This window comes from Gossypium hirsutum, chromosome A10 (assembly GCF_007990345.1).
Source record: "Gossypium hirsutum isolate 1008001.06 chromosome A10, Gossypium_hirsutum_v2.1, whole genome shotgun sequence".
Lineage (NCBI taxonomy): Eukaryota > Viridiplantae > Streptophyta > Magnoliopsida > Malvales > Malvaceae > Gossypium > Gossypium hirsutum.
Genome location: NC_053433.1, coordinates 100,589,569 through 100,613,509, shown reverse-complemented (window position 1 = coordinate 100,613,509; position 23,941 = coordinate 100,589,569). Strand labels below are relative to the sequence as shown.

Sequence of the window (23,941 nt, the reverse complement as noted above, 5' to 3'; positions counted from 1 at the left end):
TTTAACACAAAAGCAATCCTGTTTGAGTTTGCCACAGAGGTTATTCCTTTAGAGTTCACCACAAAGGCTATTTTATCTTGTCACGTTTACGATATGGATTTGCCAAAACTGACATTGTGTGAGGTTTTCCTATCATCATCTTGGGACACGCAGAGAACCCTATTGGGTAATCACCATCTTTTAGTTCCCTTTGACAGGGTGCCATAGCCATAGGCTTTTCCTCCAGAGATTCAAATTAGAGTTCGTGTTTTCCTATCATCATCCTGGGACACGCAGAGAACCCTATTGGGTAATCACCATCTTTTAGTGCCCTTTGAAAGAGCACCATGGCCATAGGCTTTTCCTCTAGAGATTCAATTTAGAGTTCGTATTTTTAGTCCCGACAGATCCCTTTTAAACTCTACCATGGTGAATAGACACAGACTCACTTGAAAAACTCTTCATGTATTGACATCATTTAAAAATCAATACTTTAGTTCACTAACATACACCCAATAACACACATCTCATTGCATACATTCTAGATGTACCTATAAAACCATATTTCATCATCACAGTACTTATCACACACCTAAACTTGTCAGATTCCTTACAAATTATACGTGCAGACCCCAAGAAATATTCATACAATAGCATAGCCATCATACTATACCTTTTTGGTTTTGATTTCATAGTTTGATTGATTTTCACATAAATATCTCTTATGAATAGTGATAATACTCTAGAACGACATATTTTTATGTGCTAATTGCATATTTATTTTGAGTATGATTCTACTAATTTGGGCTATTAATGGTATTTTATCTTTTAGGAACTAAATTGAAGGCAAAAGTAAATTTAAGGGCGAAAAGCGTGAAATTAAAGATGAATTGGGCCAACATGCGACGTAGGGAAAAAAGTGTTGCCAAAAATGCAAGTATGGAAGACATAAGGGCAAAAGTGCAAAAGAAGAGATTTTGTAGCACAAGACTCTATTTAATGTTTTATTATATTAGGATAATTATTTAGATTTAAATTTAGGATTTATTTTCATTTATCTTTATTTGTCTTTAATTATCTTTATTTATTTGTATTTATCTTTTAGAATTTAAGTAGGAATAGGCTAGGTTTTCTAGTACTATAAATAGGGGATGGAGTGGCACATATTGGACATCTCTTTTTTTTTCTGTAAACACTCCCTCTCTCAAAAACTCTGTCTTTTGTGCTCTTCATATTTTCTTCAATAAAAATCTCATTTTTATTATATTTATTTCTTTCCCAAAAATCATAAGCCACTAAACCAATCTAGCCAAAGGTTATCGAAATTTCCCAAAAAGGTTCATGAAGCTTAGAATCCGCGCTTAACTTTTTCAACAAGATATTTATCGCTTCTCCGTATTACGAGACTGACTCTTCCGTTCATGTCCCTTAATAGGTGATCTTTTCAACTTGTACAAGGAACGGCTGTTTTGTACGTTTTGGGAAGATTGCACAGTCAGTTTGTTGGCTTTCTGCGTTAGAGGTTGGCGAATCCAAGAGACAAAATGGTGTGGTATTCGCCGTTGGGAAGTGATAATCTAGCAGAAGATAGTCCTACAAAAGTAATTATTGGCTAGAGTCAGGTTCCGCCAAATTTAAGTCTAAATCCTTAGAGCTAGTGGTCGTAGGCGTCCTCTTCTACTATAACTGGCTTATCCTGCTCGAGAAGGGTTACTTAAAAGCCAAGGATTGAACTCAAGGCGGATCGAGACAACCGAAGGCTGGAATCTCGTCACATAAGAAACTCTCTCTTTTCCCAACTCTGTTTATTTTTATATTCTTCATTTTAATTTTCGCAATTTATTTAATTTTGCAATTTCAATTCAAATTTAAATTCTATTTTAGATCAAAATTCTTAATTTTGTTTTTTATTTTTATTTTTCAGGAACGCAAGTTTTCTTGGCCAAGAAATTGTCCAGGATTTCAAGAAACGAGCATTCGTACAATCTGGTCCCTGAGGATTCGACCCTACTTCCCATTTACTGTTATTTTTACTATTTTGCAAGGAATAGGATATTTTTGGTGCTCTCAACGACTGCATCAAATTTTGGCGCGTTGCCGGGGACTGACAACGTACTAATATTATTTTTTGTTTCTTATGACCAGATCTACTCCAGGTACTCTTGTGTTTGATTTTTTGATTGAAAAGACTGCGAGAGCTAATCGCAAGGAAACAAAGCTAAGGAAAAAACAGTTAGCGGTGGTTGAGACTCAAAGTAATCCACCGCCAGAAATTGGAATCGACGACGAAGTAGAGTCTAGGGTTAGCGAAAACCCTACTCAAACATTTGAAAGCGAAAAAGTAGAAGTCGGTTCACCAGAAGAAGTGCTTAATGCTAGGGTTAACAAAAACCATAATCTAGCACCGCAACATATGGCTCAAACAATTCAGCAACTAGCCGAAGCTCCGGCAGAACAACCGCAACTATGCATCGCGTATCCTACTATGGATACTGATTTTGAATTAACGTCAAGCTTAATCCGGCTACTGTCAACTTTTCGTGGGTTGCAAAATGAAAATCCCCACAAGTATTTGAAAGAGTTCCATATGGTTTGCCTTAGTATGAAACCTCAGGGGGCAACTGAGGATCAAATTAAACTGTGTGCTTTCCCTTTTTCCCTAGCAGATTCAACTAGGGAATGATTATTTTACTTACCTCTTGGATCTATTGCAACTTGGGCTGATCTTTCTCGTTTATTTCTCAACAGATTTTTTTCAGCATCACGAGTAGTTGAGTTAAGAAGGGAGATCGTTGGAATAAGGCAAAAAGAAGTAGAGTCTCTGTACGACTATTGGGAGCAGTTTAAGAAGTTATGTGCAAGTTGCCCACAACATAATATAACGGAACAATCTCTTCTCCAGTACTTTTATGAAGGCCTGAAACCCATGGAGATGAAAATGGTAGACGTCGCTAGTAGAGGAGCGTTGGTTAACTCCTCAACAAGAAAGAGACTTGATCTCCATGATGGCTGTAAATTCTCAGCAATTTTGAGCCAATCTTGAACCCCTTAGAAGGGTTCACCAGCTAAGTAATTCTACCGTTGAGGATAGACTTGATAGACTTACTAATATTGTGAATTCTCTTCTTGCAGAAAAAGCAAGACCAACCCGAGTATGCGGAATATGTGCTACACCTGAACATACAATTGATGCATGTCTTAGTCTGTATGATGATACTATGGCTCATTCAGATCTTGTGGGAATTTCCCTGGGCCACCACAAAGGCGATATGACCCCTACGCTAATACCTATAATCCAGGATGGAGAGACCATCCTAATTTAAGTTATGGGGCCAATCCATGATATAACCAGCTATACCAAAATCAGGTTCCACTACAGCCACGAGATTTATGTAATTCTCTAGAAACTTTGGTCAAAAAATTAGCAGCTAATGTCCTTGATTTTCAACAGCAAACTCTTAATTTCCAAAGAGAGACAAAGGATTTCTAATAGAAAACCGAGGCATCCATAAGGGAGTTGACCATATCAATTGAGAAATTGAACTCTCAAGGGAAGTTGCCGTCACAAACAGAACCTAATCCAAGACAACACGCAAATGCAGTGACGTTGTAAAGGGGAAAGGTACTGGAACCAATTTCGGATAGAAATCTTGGCCAAGAAATCACCCAGAAAAATCTTGAAAAAGACGAACAGGTCCGATTGAAACCCCCACTGCCGAAAATCCAACCTCCATTTCTAGGACAATTAAATCAATGTCAGAAAGGTAAAGAAGACAAGGAGATCCTTGAAATATTAAAAAATGTCGAGATCAATTTACCACTGTTGGATGCCATCAGACAAATTCCGCAGTATGCCAAGTTCCTTAAAGAACTCTGCACTAACAAACGAAAATTAACAGGTAATGAAAAGGTAAGTGTTGGTGAGAATGTATCTACAGTGTTACAGCGGAAAATGCCAACGAAATGTAAAGATAGGAGCATGTTTGCAATATCATGCAAAATAGGCCACTTAGGAATTAAGAAGGCTATGTGTGATTTAAGGGCCTCAATAAATGTAATGCCTTATTCTATATATGAATCACTTAACGCAGGTTTTTTGACAAAGACAGGTGTTATCATTCAATTGGCAGACAGGTCTATTGTGCATCTCGAATGAGTCCTCAAGGATGTATTAGTCAAAGTCAACGGGTTTATCTTCCCTGCAAATTTCTATGTGATAAAAATAGAGGAGGATAATGCTCATGGGTCTTCAGACATCTTGTTGTGGCGACCTTTCCTTAGTACTGCAAATACTAAGATTGATGTACGAAGCCGAACCCTCACGATGGAGTTTGAAGGGGAGATCGTGAAGTTTAGCGTCTATGGCACTATTAGTCACCTAAGTGAAGTCTTGGACGTAAATCGTGTCGACATAATTAACTCATCAGCATCATATCCAAAATTAAAACCACTTCTCGAGTATCTCAAATTCACATTTTTGGAGAATGATAAGACCATTGCTCACTTAAAAGGGATCAACCCCTTGGAGGAAAATATGAAACCAAGGAAAGAGGCACAAGGACGATTAAACCCAAATATGGTGGATGTGATGAAAAAGAAGAATTTCCAAACCCGTACAAACAAAAGAATTCAGTTGGAACAACCCCAATACTAGTTGAGGCGTCAATCTAGCGATGTTAAACAAGCGCTTATTGGGAGGCAACTCAATTTTTTTATTTATTTTTTTTATTTTTTTATTTATTTTACTATTTATTTTTTTATTTTTTTTATTTTGGATGTTGATAAAATTCTCTTCTTTTATCTAGGTAAATCGAAGCAACAATAGGGAGAACTCATTACCATAATGCACGAACGATAGTAACTACACATGGAGTTCTTCTAAATTTTTCTTTTGTCTATTTATTTATTTATTCCACATCGAGGACTGTGTGTTTTAAGTAGGGGGAGGCATTCCTCATTATTTCTTCGTTTTAGATGCTGATTTTTTTTATTGTTGCTGTTGCTTTGGTCGTTGCTGTCCATATAATTTTTTTAAGAATATTCTGCCTTTTTTCATGCCCAAGAATTTGACCACGACTTTCCCACTATTTGACCCGCATGCATGATTTTTGTCTACTGAGTTAGTTATGATTTTGTTTGTTTGATTGCATCTCCATTGTTTTATTTCTTTTAGGCTGAATAATTTTGATTAATAGAGTTAACCTTATTTTGCTTTTAGTAAATTTGATTAAGTCTAAATACAAAGAGGACACTTAATACAATTGCATGCTTAAAATATGTTCATGACTATTAAGGTGGTTACTGAAACTTATTTTTGACACTTGATTATTTTTCCTAAGTCCTCAAAAATTAAAATTTCATTTAATAATAATGTTTTCGTGGTTATGAGTGCAGCTTAAGACGTGACTAGCTGAGTAACCGGGGTAGGGTGTTTGGGCTGTCGTCCTATTTCACGTTAAAAGGTTGTGTGACGTGTTAGGTAAAACTCCGCTAACCGGAATTAATTTTTAAAAATGTGTTGCGCTGAGTAACCGGGGTGAGGTGTTTGGCTGTCATCTCTCTTCACGTCAAAAGGTTCGATATATTCTTCAGAAAAATAAAAATTAGGAATGTGTTGGGCTGAGTAACCGGGGTGGGATGCTTGGCTGTCATCTCTCTTCGCGTCAAAATGTTCAATATATTCCTAAGTAAAAATAAATAAATAAAATTAAAAAAGAAAAAAAAGAGAAGGAGGTATTAATAAAATTTGGGGACTAAAGGGAGAAATAAATAAAGTGTCTTGATAGGTTTGGTAAATTACCTAATTTTTATGAATTAATCCAAGTCAATCTTAATTTTTGTGTGTGTTAATTGGAACACTTTTTCAATTTTACTTAAATTAAGCTAAGAGTTCTCTTTATTTTTCGTATGCATTTTGACTAATTTTTATAAAACTTTGGAGTAGAATTTCTTTCATGGCAGGATCTAATTTTCACAGTGGACAGGAACCATACTTGAGGGCAAGCATGGGCTAAGTAGGGGGAATTTGATAATACTCTAGAACGTCATATTTTTATGTGCTAATTGCATATTTATTTTGAGTATGATTCTACTAATTTGGGCTATTCATTGTCTTTTATCTTGAAGGCAAAAGTAAATTTAAGGACAAAAAGCGTGAAATTAAAGATGAATTGGGCCAACATGCAACATAGGGAAAAAGGTGGTGCCAAAAATGCAAGTATGGAAAACATAAGGGCAAAAGTGCAAAAGAAGAGATTTTATAGAACAAGACTCTATTAATGTTTTATTATAATAGGATAATTATTAAGGATAATTATTTAGATTTAAATTTAGGATTTATTTTCATTTATTTTTATTTATCTTTATTTATCTTTAATTATTTGTATTTATTTGTATTTATCTTTTAGAATTTAATTAGGAATAGGCTAGATTTTCTAGTACTACAAATAAGGGATGGAGTGACACATATTGAATATCTCTCTTTTTTTTGTAAACACTCCCTCTCCCAAAAACTCTGTCTTTTGTTCTCTTCATATTTTCTTTAATAAAAATCTCATTTCTATTATATTTATTTCTTTCCCAAAAATCATGAGCCGCTAAACCAATCTAGCCAAAGGTTGTCGAAATTCCCCAAAAAGGTTCATGAGGCTTAGAATCCGCGCTTAGCCTTCTTAATAGGGTATTCATCGCTTCTTCGCATTACGGGATTGATGCTTCCGTCCATATCCCTTAATAGGTGATCTTTTCAACTTGTGCAAGGAACGGCCGCTTTGTACGTTTTGGGAAGATTGCACAGTCGGTTCGTTGGTTTTCTGCGTCAAAGGTTGGCGAATCCAAGAGACAAAACAACGTGGTATTCGCTGTTGGGAAGTGATGATCTAGTAGAAGATATTCCCACAAAAGCGATTATTGGCTAGAGTCAGGTTCAGCCAAATTTAAATCTAAATCCTTGGAGCTAGTGGTCATAGGTATCCTCTTCCACTATAACTGGCTTATCCTTCTCGAGAAGGGTTACTTAAAAGTCAAGGATTGAACTCAAGGTGGATCGAGACAACCAGAGGCTGGAATCTCGCCACATAAGAAACTCTCTCTTTTCCCAACTCTGTTTATTTTTATATTCTTCATTTTAATTTTCACAATTTATTTAATTTCGCAATTTCAATTCAACTTTAAATTCTGTTTTAGATCAAAATTCTTAATTTTTTTTATTTTTATTTTTTAGGAACGCAAGTTTCCTTGGCCAAGAAATTGTCCTGGATTTCAAGAAACGAGCATTCGTACAATCCGGTCCCTGAGGATTCGACCCTACTTTCCCTTTACTATTATTTTTACTATTTTGCAGGGAATAGGATATTTTTGGTGCTCTCAATGACCGCATCAAATAGTATACATGCAAGAGTCAGCTTAGAGACTCACCTGACACTCTCGTACCGCAGCTTAAACACCAGATCCACACTCATCAACCATACAATCAATAATAACCACTACTTATAGAATATAGAGACATCATCAAAACCTATTCTTATACATTTTACCATCTTCGCGAGCATTGAGAACCCCATACAAAGCCCTTTTTCCTCTAATTTTACCATTCAACCTTAGTTAACAGGCTTATTCTTTCAAGATCTCAACATGCATAACTAGAATACTGACCTAAAATAGAAAGATATCTTCTTTTTAGATCTGATTTTTGTCCCAGCTCAAAGATAGTAACCCATAAATAGCTTCTAAAGAAAGCCACAATAATATTTTCAATGGAAAAAAAAAGATAACTCTTACACTCAAGCCCATAACTACTATATATTCACATCTAAGACCACTATTCCCCTATTGTAACTTGACATGTGTCACCTACTCCTAGAATTGTCTTTTTTAATGGTTCACAACTTTCAAGAAGGCTTAAATAAAAGTCTAATATTTTAATAGTCTTGTTAGTCATCCAATTAGTTCCCAACTAGCTTGCCTTGCAACTTAACTTACACAGTGCCCCGGAAAGCAAGACATATCACACTTCTAGCGTGAACTCGTTCCAAAATAACCTTATTTGTAACGCCCAGAGTTTTGGGCCTAGAAGTATTAGGTCTTGAACATGGGAACAGTTAGGAGGCTACACATAAATGTTTAGTTGTGCAATAAAGTGACACAATTGTGTATCTGTTTCAGTGGTTAAGTATCTTAGGAAGAGTTTGAGAAGTCTTGGGTTCAAGCTTTGGCTTGTGCAAAAAAAGTTTTGTTTTATATAGATAAACCCCTGTCTCTAGTCAGTAGACTTTTAAATAAATATGGGTATTTTATGTCAGAAAAAAGCATGCTGGTCTAGGGGATAAGTGGAGTGTTGTTGTTACCTGAGGTCTGAAGTTCGAGTCCTGCTTAGAGCAATGGTGTGTTTTATTTTTCCGCTAAGGCCGTGGGGGAGTTTCAGTCAACCTGAACTACTGAAGAGTTGTAGTGGAATTTGAATTAGGTGGTTGAGGGAGGAGTGGCCAGTTTAGAGTGATTTGGGGAGGAAATTGTGGGATTTTGAAAGGAGTGGGAGAGTAGTGCCGAATTTGAACACCTAGCTTTGGGGATTTTGACTTTGGGGTTGGTTTCTCTTTTCACTTGCTTTTTCTATCAACATTTTTAGCTCTTTGAGCTTCTTGGAGGCCGAATAGAGTTGGGGTTCGTTCGGGTATTTTTTTTCTTTCTCTGCTTTTCGACTTTGTTCTCATTTTCTACTATCTTTCCCTTGTTAGTCGATTCCCTTTTCTTCCTCTACTATTCTACCAAGCGTGCTCTCCCTTTTGCCTATGGCCGAATACCCTTCTTCCCTCTCACTCAATTATTTTCTCTTTTCATCTTGCACATTTCTTGGCTGAATATTGATAGGTAAATCTCTGCTTTACTTCTGTCCCCTTGCAGCTTTATGCTTTCCCTTTCTTACGCTTTTCTTTCTCTCTACTGTTCTTTTCTCCCTTTTCTCTGGTGCTGCCGATTTGGCCATTGAATCTTTCTCATCTTAGTGCATCCTTTTTTATTGTTCAAGACAATGAGTGCGCTCCTTCTCCGTGGGTTATACGTCGGTAAGTGAAGGGTAGGTTATAATGATTTGGGGTAGTTTTTAGTTAGTGATAAACCGTTTCTTTTTATTTCTTGTGTTTCCGTTAGTGACTACGCTTTGTTTTCAGCAGCAAATCGTGTAGATTGAGACCCTTCCCATACCTCTTCGTAAGCAAATAGAGTTGAGGCATTAGGGGTATGTTTCGATCGCTCGTAAATTGAGTAAAGTTGTTGGGTTGGTTTTATTTCGACCATTAAGGTGATTAATAGGGTGTGTATTGATCCATCTTTAGGTTTGAGATTCTTCTGAAGTGCTTATGAGTCGTAGTCGACACAGGTGTGTACCAATGCAACTCCGATTATAGAAATCGACAAAAGCCGGAATGAGTGAATGTCGATGCTACACGGGTGTGCTCGCAGCTATGTAGGTGGGCCATCTGATTAAACATGGGCATATTATCGACATGGCCACCCATGAGCGATTTTGTGGGCTGAGGCTGTATTGGGCCATAATGAGAGGAATTGGGTCGTGTGAGCCCCACGGGCATGTAGGCCCACACAGGTAAACCACACGGACTAGTGGAAATTATTGGGCCAGGCTGTGTAATACACACGACCAAGGCCATTATGGGCTGTGTGGGCCACACGAGTGTGTGAGCCCACATGGGCCCATTTTTACTATTTGACTATTAAGGTTGCACGGGTCACTCGAGACAACTGTAGACCTACTGTTGGGTCGGTAAGTTTACCTAGATCCCCTATATATGATAAAATAACTATTTTGCCTTTATATGGTAAGATGACTATTTTGCCCCTATGTGATGTATATATACATGTATGACCGTATTTTAGCATTCTATTTAAACTGTAATGGATACATGTATGATTCTATGATATGACATGACATGATTGTATAATGAATTGCATGGGGATGGGTTTATACTGATCGGAGGAAGTGTACTGAAGGGCTTCGAGCCTAAATTACTGGCATCCCAGCTGCATATTACTGTATAGTGTCGCTTTCGGTACTTTCTGGAGTGTAGGGATGGGTGGGTTGATTATATCCCCACATGGAGTGTAGGGTTAGACGGAGTTGGAGTGTAAAGGCTGGATGGGTAGGACTTATATACTGTTTAAACTGTTACTGCATTGATTATTGTTACTGTAATGGGCCAAGGCCCAAACGCATGACTGTTTCTGTATTGAGATGGACTAAAGCCCAAACTAATATTGTCACTGCTACTAAAAAGGGCTTAGGCCTAGACTGTGCTTGTTTTTTGACTGTTTGCTTATATGGGATTACACACTGAATTTTCGTAAACTCACCCTCCTATTTTAACTGTACAGGTAATCCCAGACATAGGCGAATTGGTGCAACGGAGGACTCAAAGGAGGCCACACAATCTATCAAATTTTAAATAGTATTTTATGATTTCTATTTAATTTTGGGGGTATTTTACTGTAATAATGGCCTCTTTGGATTTTATTTTTAATTTGGGATTTTTATTTGCTTTGATTTATAACTGCTAGTAGTAGGAAAAGACGCGGGCTTTCAAAGAGATAAATGTTTTTCAAAAATACCACGGATATGTAACTTGTTTTAAGAGTTTCAGCAAGAAATAACATTTTAAAAATTAATAACGTTTCAATATGATTAACTTTTTTCCAAACGACTTACATTTTGAAAATGAACAAGACATCCCAAAATCATCGTTAAGATCACAAAAAGGTTAAATATAAAACGAGTTTTTAAACGATATCTCACTTTACGAAAAACACTTCAATGTGACTTTGTTAGATTCAACCATAACGTCCAAGCCGAGTTTGGAGTGTTACATTATTTCTTGGCTGACATGCTAAATCGATTATCTTAGAGATCAAATGCTAAACCATTAATAACCCACACTTATGGTGGGATGCGCCCATCCTATACACCAAAGAAACACTTGGACGGACACTACCTTGCTGAAACAAACTATTTTCAAGGCTTCGAGCCAGCATTGCACCTGTCAGACTAGGGCGTTACAACATAGACCGATAGTGAGTGACATCACGACGTCAATATACCCGAAATCACGACGTGACTCACTAAGTTGGCCATGTCGCAGTGTGGGAACCATGAAGTTGTGATGTCAGCCTGATATTTTAAAAACTTTACAATATGGTCCAAATTTACTTTAAGGTTAGCAAAAGGGCTTTTGTAAGCTCGTGTGGGACCCAAAAATGATTATGTACCTTAATGTTAATGTGATTTATACTTAATTGCATGTGTAAATGGTTGTATAATATTTATGTGACATTAGTTTCATTGATAATGGTCATGACATTCCATAGCTCAAACCCGACAATCGAGTCGGGTATGGGGTGTTACAAAAATTATAGCCTCTATTAACCCAATATGGATACATGCACAGAATCACGGATTAACATCTAACACTCCATATTGTTACTCACAAGTTCCAAATAGACCTAAAAGCTCTAATACATATAATTGTGTTTCCCCTAACACTCCACAATAACGCACAAAAGTGCCAAAATGTATATACGTGCACAAACCCCAATGATACACACAAGTACCAATTGCTTCCATCAGTACCAAACAAATCCTACATTATTATTAGTTTCTTTACTAAGTTTTTAATTTAAATTTAGTTTTTGATTTTCTAAAAACCCCCGATCATATCTACTTTACTTGTTTTTATTTAAGAAATAAAGTTAGTACGGTCTCTATGGATATTACATTGCTGCTATCTACTAATTTATATTTTCAAGTAGATTTTTATACTTTGGGTCTCAACAACCTAAGAGAAGAAAATTTTCCCTCCAATTGATTTTACAAAAAGGATTATTTGTTGACATAGGCATGGTCAAATTGCTACTTAAGGACCTCTAGCTCTCTAAATCATACTTTTTTATTCTCACATTGACCCCACTAATTTTACCAACTTTACAATTTATTTCTTAAGCCTTACTTACTAAACCCTTTAATTTATTCACTTAATAACTCTAATTAATGACATCTAAATCCACTACCGTACTCATTCCCTAAAACCACTTGGTTTAATTTCTCAAAATGGCTTGATTTAAAAAATTTAATATAAAATCGAATTTTCCTACAATCATTACACTTACATTTATTATAAGTTAATATTATAATTAAAATTGTAATTAAATTTTTTGAATTGAAATAAAGGTCGTATTGTAGTTCATGTAGGTTATATAAATTTATATGTTAATAATTCATTTTATATAGATTTTGACACATTCGGATATGCATTGGTAGTTTGCATAGTGTCATACTGAAGAAATGGTATGTTTGTGTTGTGCCTGAATGATGCATTCATAATTAGTCACGGTGATTCAATAGAGACAAAATTAGATATTTACATGATGCTCATGTAATTCTTTCATGTGCTGATAGTATTATAGCTTTCCATATATTAAAAGTCAGAGAATAATTGAAGAGTTTTCTTCTGTTCATTAATTGTTTTTTTCGATCCTTATGTTTCCTAATAGACGGTTTTCTGAAATCATGGACTGTATTTCTTCGTTTTTGTTTTTAATAAAAATGTTATTGATAAATTAAAAACTACTACCAAACATCCCCACACGCATAACTCCAATTTCATCTCAATTTTAATTTTAAATTATCATTAGATACAGCGCTAAGGGTGAGGCAAATAGGGACCCAAATGGAAAATTGTGTTTTTAAGTTCTGAATTTTTTAAAATTATAAAAATATATATCAATACATTATTAAAATTACATTTTAATTCTCATAAAATTATATAACTCAACTTCTTCTCTAAAAAGATATCCGAATTCCCTCCTAATATATGTTAATACAAAACCACACCTTCAAAATTTTAATCCAATTTTTCCAAGTAAAACTAATAATAATAAAGGTAGGCATACGTTAACTGCAAATGAATACACCTATAAGAAGCAGAGCTTGTAGGGGTTGGACATTTAAGGAGAAAATAGTTTGTTATATAGTGACATAAACTATCAAAAAGGAAAAAGAAAACTCTTAGAGGCAAAATCATAAATATATATATATATATATATATATCTATGGGTTTGAAGTACTCACGGAGGTTTCTTGCACTTGTTTTTATAGTTGTATTTGCTAACTTCCATGGCCTCAATTATGCAGAGAAAGGTACTAAATTTGAAGAAAAGCATATCGTCACTTTTTCTCAGAGTGAAATGCCTAGTAAAATCTCAATAATTATGAAGTTACATTTGTCAATTAAAGTGATCGCATGCAATCTAAAATATTTAGGCGTTGCTTTCAAGCAAACTTTTGTTATCTATATATAAATTGACATCAATTTAGGTTTATATGTATTGTTTTTTTCTTATATATATGAATTAAATATAAATATATATATGCATTTGCAGCTCCAAAATATAGTTTTATCCAAGAAGCAACCTCAGCACCAGAAGTCTCATTCTACGACTATATAGTCATCGGCGGAGGGACGGCCGGTTGTCCATTGGCGGCAACATTGTCGACACGAGATGCAAAAGTTTTAGTCTTGGAAAGAGGGGGATCGCCCTACACCAACACCACCAAGATTAGGATGGAAAACTTCATCTCCACTCTAACCGACGACTCTCCCAACTCAATCTCTCAATCATTCATATCGGAGGACAGAGTTCCCGGCAACCGAGCACGCGTTCTTGGCGGCGGAACAGTCATTAATGGAGGGTTTTACTCGCGTGCCGAGACACTCTTCCTAAAAGAAGCAGGTATAGATGAAGCATTAGCAAATGAGTCTTACGAGTGGGTTGAAAAGAAGATAGTGTACAAGCCGCGTGCGTTTCAATGGCAAACCGCTGTGAGAAATGGGTTGCTTGAAGTTGGGGTTCTGCCCGATAATGGATTTACGTTTGCTCATCTAAATGGGACTAAAACTAGTGGAACCCTTTTTGATAAAAATGGGAATCGACATACTGCCGCTGATTTGCTTGAGTATGCTAATCCAACCATGATTAAGGTTTACTTGCATGCTGTTGTGCACAAGATCACATTTACCACTAAAGGTACTCAACCTTTTATTTATTTATTTATTTACTTTAATTGTTTAATCCTTTCTTATCCCAAAAACTTCATTTGTTTTTTAATGTGAAATTTAATCCTCAATATTTAATTATTTTATTAATTTAATCTTTATTTTTTAATTAAATTTAATTAAAAAACAAAAATGATAATTTATAATTGTTAAAAATTAAATTTAACATCATATTTTAATTTTAAATATTCAACCTACAAAGAGAAAGTTAAAAGGCAGGCAAAGGCTCAACCCTCTCGACTCATTTAAATTTTTATATCAACTAAAGTTTTATTATTAAAAATTAATACTATTAAGTAAAATAATTAAAATAGACATAAAATAATTTTAAATTATAAAATAAAAATATAAAATTATATGCATTAAAAAGATAAAATGTAAAATTTGAGAGTTGACTTCTTTGGACACATAATGAAAAGCATCAATATCAATATCACTAAAACACTCTTCACCTATATGAGTAAAAGATGTTACATTTAAACATTAAACTGACCACTTAAACTTATTCTTGTTTCATTATAATGGTAGTAATTTATAACATAAAATATTATCATTCATATATAATTCACAATTATTACTATCAAGCCTAAATACATGATAAATTAAGGTCCAAAATTTATATACCAAACGGCTTGAACTGGAAGCTTGAGGAATGATGCAATAAGAACTGAAGTAGCTTCTTTGATTTTTTTTTTTTAGAACTTATCTTTCACCTACGCATTTAGAAACAAACACATTAAGCTCATAGAGCTTAATAAGTACCTAATTAAATTCAATAGCTTATCATTCATTTATTTAAACATAATTAAATAATTTAAACTAAAATAAATTAATAAGTTTCTTATACTATCTAATAACATTATCTTAATTTATTTATTTTTACATTCAATTCATAAATCATTTGATTAAATTCATTATTCATTTCTACCATTTAATCATATAGTTTCACATGTGTTCACATATGTCACATGTATCATTAACAAATTGTGATCGTAATCAGAATTTCAATAATAAAACTCCTAGAGTCCTAGCCAAAACAGAACTCTTAACCTTTAATGAAACTCTGATAACAAAAGTCTCGACTCTAATCAGAACACCATGTTCTGAAGAACATAAACATAAACATAAACAAAACATTAACAAAACTCCAAATCTCCTTCAACCAGTTGATACCCATGTTTCACCAACTCTTTTCCCAACCAAATCCCCAGTCCCTCGTTACACCAAAAAGCATATTATATATCATATATCATACTTGTCATCATTCAAATTATTATATTTAACTTGTATTAATTCTTAAAGCTTATACTAATTTTTATGTATTTTCTTTTTAATACATATGCACATGTAAATTCTTTTTCTCCTATTTTACTAACATGCTTTTATGTATATATATTCACTATTAAATTCAATATCCATACTCAATAATCATATCATAATCATATTCTATTTCATAAATATATTAATTTATCATACTTATAAATTTGACATTTATGTCTTACTTATATTTAAACATAATTCTTACAATAATTTAACTTAATCACATAACTTCTAGTATACTTTCAAATTAATATTTTACTTAATTATTTTATATTAAATTTAAATACTCAAATATCTAAATTAAGTTAAGCAAACATAAATTCAATTAAGTAGTTGCTATTTTCTTCACTTAAATTCAACTATTCCAATCCAAAGTTTCCTTTTTCCCTTTGTCAACTTCTTTCTCTTCATACTTAAATATATGAAACATAATCAATATCATGTTTTCAGTATAATCTCTACATGATATTACTTCCAAATAACATGAAAATCTTGAGAAAATCACACCTTTCTCCTTTACTTTCTCATCACTTTCTTAAGCTCTTTGCTTCACTTTCTTTTTTCAATTAAATGGTTTCTATGATTGAAAATGATCTCATAACACTCTAGATGATGAAATTGATCTATACTTTTAATATAGAATTCAAGAAAAAATCATGGAAACCTTTTTCTTTCCTTTTATTTTCCTTTCTTTCTTTCTTTTCCTTTTATTGCTGCTGCCGGTTCCACCTTCCCCAATTGTAGATAATTCCACTCTTTTCTTTTTCTGTCAATTTCATCCTTATCTTATCAACCAATCATATTTCAACACATTCATGCTTAATTACCATTATTTTTCTCTCCTTTACACCTCATAGCATGAAAATTTTATTCTCATCATTATGTCTTCAAAAATATATTAATAATGATAAATTTGCATCTAGGGCCCTCCTCCATAAAAATGAAAAATTTGCAATTTAGTCCTTGTAATTTTCTACTTTATTCAATTTAGCACATATCTCAAATTTCCTAACTCCATATATCAATACATACCCATATCACATTCATAAAAAAAATATTTCTTAAATTTTTGCCATTTTCCTAAAATGGTACATTTACATTTTTAGTCCTCCAAATTTCAAAAAATCACACTTTAATCCTTATCGAATTTAAATAATCATCCTTTCCAAATACGTATTTCACATTCAATATACTTATTCTTTCCTAAAATAGCTTTTTTTCTATTTAAATAATTTTGAGGTGTTACAATCACAATTAATGTAAATTATTCATTTAATTAATTGAAAAAGATAATTAAAACTAAAACCACTTAAATTTATTTCTAATGATATTGTATCATTTAGTTTGTTAATAGTATATAAAATTAAATAGGATTAATGCATCAAATATTAACCCATAAACATATTAAATTAATAAAATCAATTAAATTTAAACTAAAATTGTTAACATTAGCATACAAAATTACAAATTCTCTAAGGAATAAAATTTTAAAAATTTGAAAGGCCAAAAGAATATAAAATTAGAAAACTTTGGGAAACTCAAACTATAATATACCCTATTTTTTATATTTATATTAATATTAAAGATTATATTTATGTTTATCCATATATATCAACTCAATTTCACTATTTTAAAATTAAAGATAATAAATTAAGAGTCTCATCTAAAATTATTACTTATATAAAAACAACCATTTATTTGTCTATAATCTATAATATATAAAAGTACGAGTTTAATTAATAAATTAAGTACCTTTAATTATTTACTATATTAACAATTAAATTATTATTATAAATTTAAAATATTTATCCAAATATAAGATGATGAAAATGTATTTATAATTTGATTATTAACTATATATATTTATTTTAGATTTTATTACTAATGCCAAATATAATTTTTGGTTTACAGAGTTAATGCCAAATATATATTTATATTAGAATTCCAAACTTATTATTTTGTTTGTTTAAATAAGAAAATAGGCAGAAAAAAGAAGTTGAAGTCCAACTTTGAGATCTCATGCTCAAATTTCACTATTGTTAGGTTTGATATAAATCCATTCTAGTTGACTTAGTTATTAAATTATATATTTATATCGGTGTAATATTCATTTAATTATAATGATAAGTAAGTTGTAATTTTCAAATAATAATATTATCTTAGATATAAAAAGAAAATCTTTTTAAAATTAATAATTATAAGTACACTTTGAATTAAAATGATAATCATGAAATTCATATATTCACTAGTTAATATCATCATTATATTATAAATTCATGTCGCAGATGGACAGAGACCAAAAGCTGATGGGGTTATATTTTACGATGCAAATGGAGGAAGGCACATTGCATACTCGAAACATGAGTCGAACAGTCGCAGTGAGATCATATTGTCGGCAGGTGCGATTGGCAGTCCACAATTGCTAATGCTGAGCGGCATTGGTCCCGCTGCTAGGCTTCGGTCACTGGGCATCAAAGTGGTGTTAGACCAGCCTATGGTAGGCCGAGAGATGGCTGATAAACCATCAAACGGTCTTTTAATTCCTTACCCAACGCACATCCCTCTCTCCCTAATTACAGTTGTGGGCATCAACAAAATCAGTAACTACTTTGAATCCTTCAACGGCTTTGATCTTTCTGACCTTTCTGGTTCCGGTGGCGCTCAGCCACAAAGCTCCAACCCATCACAAGAAGCAATGGCCAATTCAACTACAAATCAAGCGTTTCTCGTACAGACCATCTTCGGTCCAATCTCAAAGGGTTATCTTGAGCTTCAAAACACAAATGTAAGTGACAACCCTAAGCTAAGGTTCAACTACTTCCAGGCAGCAGTGGACTTAAGGCGGTGCGTCAGTGGCATGCAAACCATCATCAACGTCGTAAATTCCGATTCGTTGTCGAGATTTCGTTTTAGAAACATGACAACACAAGATCTTATAAATATGACGGTGAACAGGGCAGCGAACCTGAGACCAAGAAATCCCAATGCGACAACTTCCTTGGAACAATATTGCATAGACACTGTGATGACGTTTTGGCATTACCATGGAGGGTGCCAAATTAGGAAGGTTGTTGATAGGGATTACAAGGTCCTTGGATTGGATCAACTCAGGGTTATAGATGCCTCTACCTTTAGTTTCTCCCCGGGGACTAATCCTCAGGCCACAATTATGATGCTTGGAAGGTAGTATTCATTTTCCAACTTTTCTGCTAAATTTATATACTAGAAATATGCATATATTACTGTAAAATTAAAAGTGATTTTTATCATATTAATATTTTAACAATTCAATTATTGAATTTATCAATATATATTCCATTTGTCATACATGTAAATTATTAATGGTTATGATATCTCTATCATATTAATTCATAAAATTTTCTTTATTAACATTTATTTAAAGATCGAAAGTTTTTTTATAAGATAAATAGTTAGATATTTTTAATTTATTCAAAATTTGATGTTTATGATTCTACATAAATGAAACAAAAATATAACAATTAAATTGTTAAAATATTAATCATACAAAAAGTTAAAGAATAAGTATGAAAAAGTATTCTGATTTTGTATTATTGAAAATGAATCTCTCTCTTACATGTAAATATACATGTACAAATCTTTTCTGAATTATTAAGGATACTTAATATGACTGCTTATTTCTATGAATATGTGATGCAGAAGCATGGGACGAAGGATTCTGCAAAGTCGAAGAAGATGATCTAATCTGGCATGAGAATTTGGAGTTAGGGAAAAATAAGTGGAATAAAGGAAACATTATATATACTTAATTAAGTCCACAGCCTACTATACATATTGGGCTTCTTTTTCTTTTCTTTTTACTGTTTACTGTGCATAATAAAGAGGAGATGAAAACCTCGGTAATAAGTTTGGGTACCAATTTCAGTCTAAAAGAAACTAAAAGCAAATGAGATTACTCAATTTAGTCCATTTTGGAGTGCTGAGCGGCTTTCTCATATATTTGGGTGCATAGAGTTAATTTATATTTGCTCCTAATAAATTATTTTATTGCTGAAAACTACGAGGAAAGCGTGCAACAGGCTAATAATCCATAAATACTGTAGTAGTCAAAATATTGTAATAGCCGGAATAAAATAATTTAATAAAAATGTGAGTGGATCCAATCATTGTGGCAGCAAGGGAGTATGGAAGACGCGTGTCGGACACTACACTAACACTGTACAAGGAGAAGAAAAATCCAACGAAACGGTAATTGAGTGAGAACTAAAAGCTGAAGAGGAACCGCCTTCATTCATGACCAGGTTCAGGTTCAAATGATACAAAATTTTAGATCCTCGAAAAATGTGTTTAAAATTTTTTTTAAGTTTGATTCAAATTAAAAATTTTAAATCCGAGCCCAACCTAGTTCGTTTATATTATTTTTATATAAAAAATATAATACATCAAATATACTAAGATAGTTACAACTTAGCAAGTAAATGCCTCTAAAATAGTAACAAAATTAACAATAATAGAGTAGTTATACAATTATCAAACAATATCAACAATATAATAGTAATATAATAGCAAAATGGTAGCAAAATAGCAATGAAATAATAGCGAAACAGTAAGAAAACAACATATTTGGGCCAGGCTCGGGCCAGAAAAATTCTACCCAAGGCCAACACATTTAGAAAACAGGCACTATTTTCTGTCCAAATTATTTTTCGAGCCTATATTTTTACCCAAAACCTCTTACTTTTCGGGCAGACCTATGATCGGGTCTATTTGAATAGGATCTGTTCTACAGGCTAGTACATCTGTATCCTTAACTCCTAAGGAGACAGGATTCCAAGTCTAGTTAAACAATTAAGATTGTGTGATTAGAGCTTGATTATTGTTTTGGTAGCTCAGTGATTGGATCACCTTGTCCGCAGAGGATCGTTGTCAACCTTGCTTGGTTAGGATGGTCGTACAGTTGAGAATCTAACAGATTCTTTATTTTTATTTTTCAATTTTGGGGTGATGGTCTTGGCTTGAAATGTACTGCTGCTTCACTCACTCTTAAATATGCATGATACCCTCTATATTTTATTTATCAACAAGTTTAAATTGGTATCATAAAAAAACTTCAAAAGCTCTTCTTATGGTGTTATATGCAACTTTGATAATGCTCTAACTTGGTGCGGCATCAATCAAGGGAGAAAGTTGGGAAGGAAGTTTCAAGGCTAACACAAAGGCAATGGCAAAAAATGAACCAATAAATTTACGAAAAGAAAAAAGTAATTGTTTTCTTTTCTTTCTAAGAGTTTTTTCAAAAAATTTCACAACATTGCTTTCACACTATTACTTTGTCATTCTAAAATGGTTACTAAAAAGAAGTTTTAACTTTTATATCAGGGCATGAACTAACAATGGGAACAATGATTTCTCATCTTCTTTTTTTTCTTTTATCTTCGCTTTTGAATTTGAACATCTTTCATGTGTCACAGAGCTAGAACTTTCGTCTCACAATCCATGTGGCATTAGGCAATTTCTTGTGTAACTACTCGATTTTCAGTGGTACTAGAAAATGCGATTTTAGAATCTCATTTTCATCAATCGAGCCCATAAATATTAGATATGAATATTTACAGAGATAATATGAAAATATATTGAAGATTGATTGAGTAATTTTGTCGAATTAATAGTTAAATAAGGCCCAAAGACTAAATTGTAAAAGCTATAGAGTTTTACTTAACTAAAGACTTGAGGATTTATATGGTAATTAGCCAAAGGTCCAATATGGTAAATAAATCATTTTCAAATAGGAGTTAGTGAGTGGTTATGTTAAATATATTAAGCATGATTAGTAATTAGTTAAATTAATTAAACTTTAATTAACATATAAATACTAAATTTTGGTGGAAAGCAAGAGAAAAATAGTCATCTTCCTTCTCCACCTTAGTCATCCACCATTTTTGAAGCAAAATAAAACCTCCCAAGCTTTTGAAGCTTTCGGCCATAAATAGGTAAGGAAAATTAAGTCATTTTCTTATAAATTTTATAGATTTTAGGTCATGGGAGGTTTATTTAGCTAGCTCATTTACTAATTTGTGAAACTGTTAAAGTTTTAGAAAGTTGTCATTGTTAATTTATTGAAGAATTAAACTTGAAATTGATAGGTATTAAGCTTAGATTATGAAAAGGACTAAATTGTAAAGTTAACTTAGCTTGTTTGTTAATTTTGCTACATTAGGACCAAATTGAACAAATGTAAACATTTACTAATTTGTGAAATTGTTAAAGTTTTAGAAAGTTGTCATTGTTAATTTATTGAAGAATTAAACTTGAAATTGATAGGTATTAAGCTTAGATTATGAAAAGGACTAAATTGTAAAGTTAATTTTGCTACATTAGGACCAAATTGAACAAATGTAAAACTTGTCATAAAATAATGTTAAAAATAGAAATTATAAGGTCCTTAATGAGAATATATGAAATTGAATTTTAATCTGAAGCTAAAAATTGAAAGTTATGTCTATTCCAAGTTCAGGGACTAAATTGAATAAAATGTAAAATATGAAGGAAATCAAAAAATAAAATTATATAGGATCATGCATATAATAAAATGGTATGAAAATGTTTAGTATTGACGGGTTGTATGAAATAATTGTAAAGATCAAGATTTGAATCAAAGTGGAGCTAATAAGGGAAATGCTAAAATTTCGAATTAGTCTTTAAAGAATTCACTGGTTTTGGTGTTTTGAATAGGTAAGTTCACTTGGAACTTACTAACTCATCTTGTGTGATATGTATACTTGCATTTAGTTTGATTTATATATATATGTTTGATTATATAGTGATATATTAGTAGTTTGGCAATAAATTGAAACATGTGGATAACTATAGGGCATAAATGTATGAAAATGATTAAGTACAGGCATGATATTGAAATATATGTAATTGATGCCTATTTGAACTTAGTAAAATCTTAGGATACGATTGGCATGCCAATAAGGCTGTTGCAGGCCAATTTTGGCCTACCACAAATTAAACCCATTTACAACAAAAAAAAATCACCTAACTTACCCAAACCTCAATCAGCCCACATCCATCTAAATTAACCCAACTACCCAAACCCAAAATTAAAAAAAAATATAAAAATCCCTAGCCCAATAATATAGCCCAAATTAGAAAAAAAAAGAAGGGAAAACCTAACCCTAGCCTCAACTTTTGGTGCCACTTGCCTCTGACAACCCCACCAGTCACTTCCATACCTTGCAAAAAGTAAAGCAAACAAGCAAGACAAAAAAAATAGCAAAAGTAGTAATAAAAAACTTGTAAAATGGCTATAAAAAGTCAAGCAAAATATTGTAAAAAAGGGGGGAGGATTTTTTAGTTTTGATTTCCTTTGGTTGTTGTTCTATTTTGAAAAAAAGAAAAAGACTGTTTGGACAAATGTATTGAAAATCAAAAAGCAAAACAACAGAAGAAAAAAGGCGGATTTTAATCTCTATTTCTCTTATTCATTTATTTTATTTCTTTCCTTTTTTTGTTTTCTTTCGATTCAATCTCATAGTCACCAAAATAAGTGCACGGGAGGAACGCCTCTTATCTTTTGCATCTTCACTTTTTATACAAGGGGACTGGGTCTGATTAATAAACTAGATTTGGGTAGTTCGATTGGTTAAATTTTCCATGTTTTTCTGCCTATACTTAATTACTAATCAAGGTTGTTTGTCTTTGCCTTATTTCTTTTTCCATCATGCATTATAGGCATCATATTAGGAAGGTGTTGACTATAGATCGGTTGCCAAAAAACGGGTTTCTAATGGAAGAGTCAATTATACAAATAACAGAGAGGAATGCCGCGGTTCGAGATTGGTCTCTAAAGACTCAAAAAGAAAGAGGTGATAGTCTAGTGGAGGGATGTATTGCCAATTTGCCCGAGCACGTAACTGTGAATGTTCGCCAGAATAACCTTGAAGATTTGGTTCGGGTTTGGAATCAGTAGGACTTGGACACTAGGGGTATCTTCACTGAAAAATATGTGGACATAGCCAACTTGATTACTGTCAACGTAGACGAACGATTGATCCAAGCCATAGTCAGATTTTGGGATCCGGCCTACCAATGTTTTACTTTCAATCAGGAAGACATGACCCCGACTATAGAAGAGTATGCTACTTTGCTTCGTGTCGAAAACGTACAACCTTATAAGATATATGTGAAAGAACCTAAGCCAATGACCTTCAAGAAAAAGTTAGTGAGATTGACAGACATGACTGACGCGTGGGCCGAAAAACAGATAAAGAAGAAGAATGAAACTATTTGCATTCTATGGTCTTCCCTATGAGACTTGGTTCTGAACCATCCCGACATGTTGAAAAGGGTAAATCTATTCGCTCTGGCCATTTACGGTTTGATCATCTTCCCGAAGGTCCTTGGACACATAGAAGTTGCGGTGGTAGATTTCTTCGAAAGGTTAAAACAAGGAATCAACCCCGTCCCAAATATCCTGGCCGAAACCTTCAGATCACTAAATAGCTGTAGGAAGAAAGGGGAAGGTCGTTTTATCAGATGCG

At 33.1% G+C, this 23,941-nt stretch overlaps 1 protein-coding gene and 1 non-coding gene across 3 annotated transcripts; both read left to right on the top strand.

The window, feature by feature from the left end:
- The first annotated feature begins 12,837 nt into the window (after positions 1-12,837).
- On the top strand, positions 12,838-19,364 carry LOC107896618 (protein HOTHEAD). 2 transcript variants are annotated; one of them, XM_016821820.2, is made up of 4 exons: positions 12,838-13,180; positions 13,423-14,067; positions 17,702-18,599; positions 19,095-19,364. In XM_016821820.2, exons 1-4 carry the CDS (start codon positions 13,093-13,095, stop codon positions 19,132-19,134), a joined length of 1,671 nt encoding a protein of 556 aa, XP_016677309.1. In that variant the 5' UTR covers positions 12,838-13,092; the 3' UTR covers positions 19,135-19,364. The 2 variants fall into 2 exon arrangements, with proteins under 2 accessions (XP_016677309.1, XP_016677310.1); XM_016821821.2 differs by lacking the exon at positions 19,095-19,364 and having other exon boundaries at positions 13,024-13,180; positions 17,702-18,603.
- A 788-nt stretch (positions 19,365-20,152) lies between these two features.
- LOC121208833 (small nucleolar RNA U3) lies at positions 20,153-20,370 on the top strand. The gene has a single exon (XR_005903957.1). It is a non-coding gene; the product is annotated as a small nucleolar RNA U3 (small nucleolar RNA).
- The last annotated feature ends 3,571 nt before the right edge of the window (positions 20,371-23,941 follow it).

What these genes read in the sequence shown, in the direction of transcription:
- LOC107896618 (XM_016821820.2), top strand. Translation starts at nt 13,093, where the DNA reads ATGGGTTTGAAGTACTCACGGAGGTTTCTTGCACTTGTTTTTATAGTT. An exon ending in CCTCAATTATGCAGAGAAAG is followed by an intron (nt 13,181 to 13,422) that starts GTACTAAATTTG and finishes ATGCATTTGCAG; the next exon opens with CTCCAAAATATAGTTTTATC. An exon ending in ACAATTATGATGCTTGGAAG is followed by an intron (nt 18,600 to 19,094) that starts GTAGTATTCATT and finishes TATGTGATGCAG; the next exon opens with AAGCATGGGACGAAGGATTC.